The 11,743-nt window shown below is 36.2% G+C and overlaps 1 protein-coding gene across 1 annotated transcript in view; it reads left to right on the top strand.

The window, feature by feature from the left end:
- Positions 1 to 11,743, top strand: part of GRK5 (G protein-coupled receptor kinase 5) — a 1,993,659-nt gene that overhangs the window by 1,724,506 nt on the left and 257,410 nt on the right. Inside the window, exon 10 of the mRNA XM_044056079.1 lies at positions 598 to 635. Coding sequence (XP_043912014.1) covers positions 598 to 635 — 38 coding nt within the window. The remainder of the gene's footprint in view (positions 1 to 597; positions 636 to 11,743) is intronic.

Here is an 11,743-nt window from a genome sequence, read left to right as displayed (position 1 = left end):
ATAGACAAATAGACAGAGAGACAGACAGATTTATTAGAAACTGCACATTCCTTACTTCTTAGTCTTTTTTTTTTCTTGTTCTCTTTTTCAGTGTTACATTTTTGTCATATTTTTTTACAACTGTCTTATTCCTGTAAGTATTTGTGAATTATTGGCTAGAATGTAATAATTTAATGTATATTGAAGATCATCTGCCTTAGCCTTCACTGAAAATGACTTTCAACTCTTTGGAAATACTGGAAAGCAAAATATTATAGATCACTTTATTTTGGTTTTAATATATTTATCTATCTATCAAAGTAACATTTTAATGGAACTGGTTCTGTGATAAACACATAATACAGTACATCTCTCTCAATTTATGCACTTGAAAGAGAACAGGCTAAAAAGGCTAACATTTAATGAATCTCAAGGCTTCTATTTTATTTCATAAAATCTTAATAAGAACTGATTCTGTAATTAATGTTGATGTATTTATTTATTTTCCAGATGTTTAAGTGTACCGTCAGAGTTGTTGTGATTATGGGCTAACATTTGAGAAATAAAAGTTCTTGTAATCCAACATAATATAACAGATAACTTTTTTCTTTGTCTTAGGGATTTAAAACCAGAAAATATCTTGCTAGATGATTTTGGTAAGTTTGCAAATTATTTTATATATGAACTCCGGCAACCAAATCGAACAAAATAAGCAGATAATGCATTAAAACAGTTCTGTTTATTTATTTTCTTTTGTTAACAGGATAGTCCACTGGGCATTGCCTTTTTCATGTCCATGTATCTTATCAGGGCTTGTCCTGTCAGCTGGGATGACTGAACTCTTTTGTTACCATTTTCTAGTGTAGTGTAATGCTCAGACGTGACCAGGTATGATTCCAGGTCAATTTTAATTAGTTTTATAGCTTGCTCAGTCTTGGAGTTGACAGCTATACTAATCAGTAAAACCAACTGTTGCAGTAGTTGCACTGGCGTCTGATCATTCACCAACTGTGACTCCAAAAATCTTTGTACTTAGTCTTCCATGTTTGGTACTAAAAAAAAAAAAAAAAAAAAAAAAAAGACACTTCCGGAATACTAATAAGAATGCCTTTAGGTCACAGAGTAGCAGTTCTGTAAGGAATTGATAGTCCAAATGATTTGCACTTGGCAGAAGATGTATGGGAATGATCAGTAAATGACAAGTCTCTGTCTAACTGACCTTGAACATAACACCATTATAAATCCAAAGAAAACTAGAGGCACTGGTTTATAAAAAAATTATTGTAAATATTCAAAAGAAACAAAACAACAGCTCTTCATGGTTTTCCATGTATATCTTGAATGAATAAAGTGCAGCCTTTTGGTTTGCAGTTTTATTAAACAGTCCCTTTCCTCCAGAGCTAATCTGAAGCCATTCAGTGTTGGTTTGTGATTTATTGTGCAATTGCTCAGTAAGAGAAGACTTATTTTGATTTATATATTATTTTTACAACTAATTTCTACTGTCTTTGGAAGAAAGGAATAGATTTCAGACAGGCAAACTCAAGACATCCCAAGAGGCCTAGTCATCTATAAATTCACTCAAACTGTGTACAGGATACTCCAGAGCTTATGTAAAACTATACAGTGTTGGTTTGTGATTTATTGTGCAACTACTTGGTAAGAAATAATTTATTTTAACATATATTTTATTTTTTTTGTCTGATTTTTACTGTTATAACAAGGTGTGACCATGCTTGATAGTGATACTGATGTAAAGGACATCCAGCATTTTAGTAGAACTGGCACAGTTGAATGCGTCTTAGCATGGATAACCTTTCTTTTTGTTTATCTCAAGTCTGTGTATGTGGCTGTCAGTTTGGAACTTATACTTGTATTAAGGGGGTAAAATGTAAATATTTAAAGACATACATAGTTTGGTGTGTTATTATTAAGTTAGTAGGTTTTAGGGGGTCTATATTACTTCATCAAAGTTTTATTTCCGTAAATACCTAATCATCAATCCCTTTACATCGAACAGCTGTTCATCGAATGTTCACATCAGCAAACAGTTTTCATAGGGAAGGGAATTAGTTGGCCATCATTAGAAATTTTCCCTTTTCCCCACTGGTAGTGCATTCTTGGAGTTGGTATATATAAGTGCGGGTGTTGTGAAGAATGTTCACATCAGCAAACAGTTTTCATGGGGAAGGGAATTAGTTGGCCATCATTAGAAATTTTCCCTTTTCCCCACTGTAGTGCATTCTTGGAGTTGGTATATATAACTGCGGGTGTTGAGAAGAGCACAGCCCCCCATCTTAGTGGGTTTAAAATAATGTAGTGTGTGTGTTACAGTCACTGTGGTGGACAAGTAATTCCCTTCCCTATGAAAACTGTTCGCTGATGTGAACATTTGATGAATGGATGTTCGAAGTAAAGGGGTCAGTGATTAGGTATTCGCAGAAATAAAACTTTGATGAAGTAATATAGACCAGGTTTTAGGGGGTATTGAGGGTGTGTGTGCATTTTTATTTGACGGTTTTCAATAAAACAAAACGTTCTGCAAGATGTGACATAGGCTCAAATGGAGATGACAAGAAACAGTTGTATAAAAGAATAACCTGCCAAACAGTGTATGCATGTGACACAAAACCTGGAGCTAGACATTTAACAAAAAGCTGTTATACATAAAAGGTGGGAGTAATAATCCCTCAAGAATATGATTCTTTGTATAATGTCTAAATGTTAATGGTCTCACAGATAAATCCATAAAAGAAAGAGTAGTAAAATATATTAAAAATGTAGAGTGCAAATAGCTATGCTACAGGAGACACAGTTAGAAAGAACTGAACATGTGAATTTGATAAAGAAAGGTTTGCAGGGTGGTTATTTGCAGAATACCTGGGGCAAAGGAAGAGAGGAGTACTTATATTAATTGCAAGAGGAGCTCCAATAGTAATAGAAGAGGAAAAAAAGACAATAATGCTAGATGTGTAGTATTAGGGGGTGACTGGCATGGGAGGAAGATTACACTGGCATGTGTTTGTATTCCACTGAAAACTGCTATAACAGAGCTAAAGTAAATTCTGGGAGAAATAATCAGCCTTCAGAAAGGAATATTACTTATAGGTGGAGACTGGGATTTGATTTGCAACAGTGAAGATGTGTCTGAGGGGCCCAGAAAAAGAAATGTAAGAAAGGAAGGTAGATTTTTAAAGAAATTTATGAAAATATTTGGCTTGGAAGATGTGAATTCAGTACTAGGAATTTTGAGTGAATTTACATATTGTTTCCCAAGATACAAAAACTGGGCTAGGCTAGACATAATTTACATTTCACACAAATATGCATTTAATTGAAGGTCTTGATACATACCCAATAACTATTTCAGATCATGCACCAATAGTAACTAAAATAAAAACACAGGGTAATGAAATAAAATCAGACATTGATGCTTTCCCATCTATCAGATGAAAAGACAGAAATTTAAGGAATGGGTAGTGGAAATTATTCAGGAGCTGTTAGAGAAAATAAAGACTTCTTCTTAAAATGTAGCTAGGGAGTGGGATAAAATTAAAATGGAATTTAAAAATAGGGTGAAAATAAAAAAGGGAGATATGGTTAAGAAGTACCAAGAATTATTTAGAGGGACTGGCAAATATTAAAGAATTGCAAAATAAGGGGAATCTCACAGAAGTACCAACATCCTGGAAGAAAGCAGTAGTAGCTGTACTACCTAAAGAGGGTAAAGATCCATCAGATCCAGCTTCACATACGGCCATTTCAATACTAAATCATGATTATCAAAGTGTTTGTGTCTATAATGGCTAAAAGAATGGCAAAAGTGATGCCAGAATTGATAGATATGGATCAGTGTGGTTTTGTGGAGGGGAGGCAAACATTGGACAACATAAACAGAAGGGTGATGATCCAGAGGGAAGAAGAATGTAAGAAAATACCACTGTTGCTGGTGGATCTTAATGCCAAAAAAGCATTTGACAGAGTAAGCTGGGATTTTATGAGCAGAGCAATGGAAGTATATGCATTCTGTGATAACATTACAAGGTTAATTAGGAGGATATATGAAGGATCAGAGGTAAAAAATAAAGTGAGTGGTGTCTTTTCTGATAATCTCTGCTTGAGCAGAGGAACCAAGCAGGTGTTTACTCTCCCCCTTTGTTATTTGCATTATAATTAGAATCATTGGCAAAGAAAATAAGAGACTCAAAAATGCAATGATATAATTGGTATGGTAGTCAAGAAAAGCTGGCACTATTTGCAGATGACAGCATTTTATACCTGAAAAATACAGAAAGAGACATTGCAGTGTTGTGGAATGCTTTATTAGAAAGGCTCACCCAGACTCTGCTACACTTTGCTCTGAAGGAAAGGTTAGTTTGCTTTTTATTTGTTGTATTTTGTAATAGTTTATTGCCTTTTTATATTTTGAATACTGTGATTAGTTTTCCTTGCCTTTTGTTTCACTTGTATTCTGCTTTTAACTGCATATTAAAACTTCAAAAGAGACCACAGCTCTGTCTCTTTTGAGTCAGGCAGAAATTAGAACTGATCAATTAAGGTCTCATACATAATATAGAAGAGGTCACTTAAGGCTAATCATTTGTGAACTGAAGGGGTGGAGCTAGGAACTAAACCTTCTATTTAAGGGGGAAAATAAAACATTTCAGGGCTTTATTAGAAAAACTCACCCAGACTCTGCTACACTTTGCTGTGAAGGAAAGGTTAGTTTGCTTTTTATTTTTTTTTTGTATTTTGTATTAGTTTATTGCCTTTTTTATAATTTGAATACTGTGATTTGTTTTCTTTACCTTGCGTTTCACTTATATTCTGCTTTCAACTGCATATTAAAACTTCAAAAGAGACCACAGCTCTGTCTCTTCTGAATCAGGCAGAAATTAGAACTGATCAATTAAGGACTCATACATAAGATAGAAGAGGTCACTTAAGGTTAATCATTTGTGAACTGAGGGGGTAGAGCTAGGAACTAAACCTTCTATATAAGGGGTAAAATAAAACATTTCAGAGCTTTATTAAAAAAGACTCACCCAGACTCTGCTACACTTTGCTGTGAAGGAAAGGTTAGTTTGGTTTGTATTTGTTGTATTTTGTATTAGTTTATCTTTTTTATATTTTGAATACTGTGATTTGTTTTCTTTACCTTGTGTTTCACTTGTATTCTGCTTTTAACTGCATATTAAAACTTCAAAAGAGACCATAGCTCTGTCTTTTCTGAGTCAGGCAGAAATTAGATCTGATCAATTAAAGACTCATACATAAGACAGAAGAAGTCACTTAAGGTTAATCATTTGTGAACTGAGGGGATGGAGCTAGGAACTAAACCTTCTATTTAAGGGGTAAAATAAAACATTTCAGAGCTTTATTAGAAAGGCTCACCCAGGCTCTGCTACACTTTGCTGTGAAGGAAAGGTTAGTTTGCTTTTTATTTGTTGTATTAGTTTATTTTTTTATATTTTGAATACTGTGATTTGTTTTCTTTACCTTGTGTTTCACTTGTATTCTGTTTTTAAGTCCATATTAAAACTTCAAAAGAGATGACAGCTCTGTCTGTTCTGAGTCAAGCAGAAATTAGAACTGATCAATTAAGGACTCATACATAAGATAGAGGAGGTCACTTAAGCTTAATCATTTGTGAACTGAGGGGGTGGAGCTTGGAACTAAACCTTCTATTTAAGGGATAAAATAAAACATTTCAGAGCTTTAATTGAAAGTCTCACCCAGACTCTCCTACACTTTGCTGTGAAGGAAAGGTTAGTTTGCTTTTTATTTATTTTTTTTTTGTATTTTGTATTAGTTTATTGCCTTTTTTATAATTTGAATACTGTGATTTGTTTTCTTTACCTTGTGTTTCACTTGTATTCTGCTTTCAACTGCATATTAAAACTTCAAAAGAGACCACAGCTCTGTCTCTTCTGAGTCAGGCAGAAATTAGAACTGATCAATTAAGGACTCATTCATAAGATAGAAGAGGTCACTTAAGGTTAATCATTTGTGAACTGAGGGGGTGGAGCTAGGAACTAAACCTTTTATTTAAGGGGTAAAATAAAACATTTCAGAGCTTTATTAGAAAGGCTCACCCAGACTCTGCTACACTTTGCTGTGAAGGAAAGGTTAGTTTGCTTTTTATTTGTTGTATTTTGTATTAGTTTATTGCCTTTTTATATTTTGAATACTGTGATTTGTTTTCTTTATCTTCTGTTTCACTTTTATTCTGCTTTTAACTGCATATTAATACTTCAAAAGAGACCACAGCTGTGTCTCTTGTGAGTCAGGCAGAAATTAGAACTGATCAATTAAGGACTCATACATAAGACAGAATATGTCATTTAAGTTAATCATTTGTGAACTGAGAGGGTGGAGCTAGGAACTAAACCTTCTATTTAAGGGGTAAAATAAAACATTTCAGAGCTTTATTAGAAAGGCTCACCCAGACTCTGCTACACTTTGCTGTGAAGGAAAGGTTAGTTTGCTTTTTATTTGTTGTATTTTGTATTAGTTTATTGCCTTTTTATATTTTGAATACTGTGATTTGTTTTCTTTACCTTGTGTTTCACTTGTATTCTGCTTTTAACTGCATATTAAAACTTCAAAAGAGACCACAGCTCTGTCTCTTTTGAGTCTGGCAGAAACTAGAACTGATCAATTAAGGACTCATACATGAGATAGAGGAGGTCACTTAAGGTAAATCATTTGTGAATTGAGGGGGTGGAGCTTGGAACTAAACCTTCTATTTAAGGGGTAAAATAAAACATTTCAGAGCTTTATTAGAAAGGCTCACCCAGACTCTGCTACACTTTGCTGTGAGGGAAAGGTTAGTTTGCTTTTTATTTGTTGTATTTTGTATTACTTTATTGCCTTTCTTTATTTTGAATACTGTGATTTGTTTTCTTTACATTGTGTTTCACTTGTATTCTGTTTTTAACTCCATATTAAAACTTCAAAAGAAACAACAGCTCTGTCTCTTCTGAGTCAGGCAGAAATTAGAACTGATCAATTAAGGACTCATTCATAAGATAGAAGAGGTCACTTAAGGTTAATCCTTTGTGAACTGAGGGGGTGGAGCTAGGAACTAAACCTTTTATTTAAGGGGTAAAATAAAACATTTCAGAGCTTTATTAGAAAGGCTCACCCAGACTCTGCTACACTTTGCTGTGAAGGAAAGGTTAGATTGCTTTTTATTTGTTGTATTTTGTATTAGTGTATTGCCTTTTTTATATTTTGAATACTGTGATTTGTTTTCTTTACCTTGTGTTTCACTTGTATTCTGCTTTTAACTGCATATTAAAACTTCAAAAGAGACCATAGCTCTGTCTCTTCTGAGTCAGGCAGAAATTAGATCTGATTAATTAAAGACTCATACATAAGATAGAATAAGTCACTTAAGGTTAATCATTTGTGAACTGAGGGGGTGGAGCTAGGAACTAAACCTTCTATTTAAGGGGTAAAATAAAACATTTCAGAGCTTTATTAGAAAGGCTCACCCAGGCTCTGCTACACTTTGCTGTGAAGGAAAGGTTAGTTTGCTTTTTATTTGTTGTATTTTGTATTAGTTTATTTTTTTATATATATATTGAATACTATGATTTGTTTTCTTTACCTTGTGTTTCACTTGTATTCTGTTTTTAACTCCATATTAAAACTTCAAAAGAGACGACAGCTCTGTCTCTTCTGAGTCAAGCAGAAATTAGAACTGATCAATTAAGGACTCATACATAAGATAGAGGAGGTCACTTAAGCTTAATCATTTGTGAACTGAGGGGGTGGAGCTTGGAACTAAACCTTCTATTTAAGGGATAAAATAAAACATTTCAGAGCTTTAATTGAAAGGCTCACCCAGACTCTGCTACACTTTGCTGTGAAGAAAAGGTTAGTTTGCTTTTTATTTGCTGTATTTTGTATTAGTTTATTGCCTTTTTATACTTTGAATACTGTGATTTGTTTTCTTTACCTTGTGTTTCACTTGTATTCTGCTTTTAACTGCATATTAAAACATCAAAAGAGACCACAGCTCTGTCTCTTTTGAGTCAGGCAGAAATTAGAACTGATCAATTAAAGACTCATACATAAGCTAGAAGAGGTCACTTAAGGTTAATCATTTGTGAACTGAGGGGGTGGAGCTAGGAACTAAACCTTCTATTTAAGTGGTAAAATAAAACATTTCAGAGCTTTATTAGAAAGGCTCACTCAGACTCTGCTGCACTTTGCCGTGAAGGAAAGGTTAGTTTGCTTTTTATTTGTTGTATTTTGTATTAGTTTATTGCCTTTTTATATTTTGAATACTGTGATTAGTTTTCTTTACCTTGTGTTTCACTTGTATTCTGCTTTCAACTGCATAGTAAAACTTCAAAAGAGACCACAGCTCCTTCTCTTCTGAGTCAAGCAGAAATTAGAACTGATCAATTAAGGACTCATACATAAGATAGAAGCGGTCACTTAAGGTTACTCATTTGTGAAATGAGGGGATGGAGCTAGGAACTAAACCTTCTATTTAAGGGGTAAAATAAATCATTTCAGAGCTTTATTAGAAAGGCCCCCCCAGACTCTGCTACACTTTGCTGTGAAGGAAAGGTTAGTTTGCTTTTTATTTGTTGTATTTTGTATTAGTTTATTGCCTTTTTATATTTTGAATACTGTGATTTTTTTTTCTTTACCTTGTGTTTCGCTTGTATTCTGCTTTTAACTGCATATTAAAACTTCAAAAGAGACCACAGCTCTGTCTCTTATGAGTCAGACACCCTGCCATCCTCTTACTGTTATGTTCTTAAATATCACTGTCTTTCTAGTTGCCTGCCTCTTATATTAATTTGACCATATATCTCATTTCCTCTATGCTTTCACTGACTTGTGTGAGTAAGCAGAAAATTATCATTTTGTGAAATCACTCCCCTTCAACTATTTAAATTTATTGGCCATCCTACTGTATTCTATAGTAGCAGAATACAAAAGTGATCATTCACTTTCACTCTATCTTGCTGTTTTAAAAATAGTGACTCTGCACTAAAACTTAACTTTTTAGACAGGTAAAACTTAAGTTACCTACTTTCACATCAAACTTCTCTAGTGCACACTGCAGTGTTTAGGAATAACCATTTTTTTCATCTTACCTTTAAGCATCTATGTGACTAGCACTTGCTCTAATAGCTGCTGGAAAGCACTAGGAAGCCTTAAACTGATACAAGCACTCAACTCTCCTTATTAATAAGGAGAAATTATTTATAATTAATTAAGGAGAAATTAATCATAGACACTAAACAGCCCATAATTGCAAAGTACCTTGCTAAGGGTAGGGCAAACAGCTCCTGTACTTGTCAAAAAAAAGCACCAAACCAGGCATGTACAAGGGTCAGCTTCGGTGATCTCTCCTATACACCTGGTGAATCTGGGCATACTGGGGTAATGCAGCAATTGCCTCATGTACACAGACAACCCTCTCCTCCTACCACCCAACACTACAACCTGTAAGAGATGCACTTACATAGCCAAACTGGAAGCAAAGCTCTCTCTACCCAGGATTGTGCTAGACAGTCAAGAGGAGAAGGTTAACACCCGCACTACACCTCAAGCAATTCATAGCCCTTCTAAACTCACACAACCAACACCCACTGATAGCAACACTAAACCCACATATGTGGAGGCCCTTAAATGTAACCTGCCCAAGCAACAAGGACCTCCAAAGCTGAAATGCAAACCAACACCAATCACAACCAAAGTGTCACATAGCTCACAACACCAGTGTGCCACCCAGCAACAGCCCCTAAGGCAAGACAACGTACCTAACACTTTAGTCATAGCTGACTCTATAGTCAGGCACACTGATGCCCCACTCACCAGGCTGAACAAGGAGAAAATTACAGTCAGCTGCCTGTCGGGTGCCAGGATCCACCACATAACACATGCACTCAAGTCACTCCACAACATGTACAAATATGACTCTGTCATTGTCCATGTTGGAGTGAATGACTTGAGATGTACCTCCCTGAACTACATGAAAAGGGACATGGAAGAGCTCTCGGATCATGTGGCCCAGGCAGGTATGACCCTAGCCCTGAGTAGCATCCTGCCATCACCCAGAATGATACCACAATATAAGGACAAAATGATTGACTTCAACAATTGGCTAAGCTTCTGGTGTCATTCAAAGGGTATCCAGTATCTGTCTGCTTGGGATGACATGATCGACAGACCACAATGCTTTGCCAGAGATGGTCTGCACCTGTCACCCCTGGCATTCAGGTTACTGGCTAAGGCTCTTGCCACCCCTATAGTGCCTTTTTTAGGCAAAGTTCAAAGGACAAAACCACCACCATAACAGGTACAAGCATGCAAAATCTGAAGGTAATGCTACTCAATGCTAGAAGTCTAAACCTTAAAATGCACACTCTTGAGGCACTCCTAAAAATGGAGAACATCAATATCTGTGCAGTAACTGAGACCTGGTTCAAGGCTCCAGAGAGCACCCCTGCAATACCAGGCTACAACTCTTACCACACTTTTTGGCCATCAGACCAGGATCAAAAAACTAAAGTTGGAGGAGTGTCCATATTCACCAAGGATATTCACACCACCAGGCTAGTTGCCCAACACAATGCATCTGAAATTCTCCAGGTGCAACTAACAATAGGTAAGACTACAATCCAAACTGTAGCTTGTTACAGATCCCCCACCATGCCCCAAGATTCTCACTACACCTTTCTAAACATACTGGAAAATATTAAGATACAAACAAACACCCTAATACTGGGTGATTTCAACTACCCTACCATTAACTGGGAAAACTACTCGTGTACCAACACCTTTGCCCAATGGTTCTTGGAATTCATAAATTCCAATGCCCTGGGTCAACTAATCCATAGTTCCACCAGGAGCTCCAATATCCTAGACCTGGTTATTACCAACATGGGAAATCAATACTCCACACCTATGGTCACCCCCTCGTTGGTGAGGTCAGACCATAAGCTAATCACTTTAACATCCACATCCCACCCCTGCTCTCCAGTAAGGAAACCTCCATAAAAAAATTCTCCAAAGCCAACTTCATGCTACTCAAGTCAGAAGTGACAAACTGTATGACACCCATGCAGATGGGAATTGAAAGTTCAACTGCTGAGTCTTACACTAAGGTACTGTACAAGCACATCCACTCATGCATGAATCGTGCCAACCCAAATAGAACCAAGATGCTCTCCTCCAAAAAAGGGAAGCCAATCTGTTGGTCCCCTGCCGTAAACAAACTTTACAACAAAAGGAAGAAACTGTTGCAGAAAAGAGGAAAATCCCACGATGCAAAAATTACCAGCCTCAGTAAGAAGCTGAGATCACTCGTAAAATCCTCCAAAGCTAGTCACAAAAATAAAATTGCCAAAGATTCCAAAGACAACCACAAGGCATTCTATAACTATGTCAAGAATCTAAATGGCAATGCTCAGATCTGCTCTGAGCTACAACAGAATGGCATTAAATATACTGATCCCAAGGATATTGCCAATATCCTGGCAGATCGATTCAGTGCCAACTTCACCCCCCTCTCACACCCTAAACGGCCCATCTCAATACTGGAAGATTGCCAAATTCTGGTAATAATGGCCACACACTCTTCAAAGCCGAGAATACAGCATCCATGGGACCAGATGACATCCTGGGCTGTGTATTACATGAACTACAAAATGAACTGGCACCTCTCCTAAGTGTCATGTTTAATCATACCCTCACCTCAGGCTTCATGCCCACTGAGTGGCGCACATCTACA

Source organism: Protopterus annectens, chromosome 14.part0 (genome assembly GCF_019279795.1).
Source record: "Protopterus annectens isolate FY-2018-M chromosome 14.part0, PAN1.0, whole genome shotgun sequence".
NCBI classification, from domain to species: Eukaryota; Metazoa; Chordata; order Ceratodontiformes; family Protopteridae; genus Protopterus; species Protopterus annectens.
Note: the sequence above shows the minus strand (reverse complement) of the source record. Positions and strands in the feature narration are given on the sequence as shown.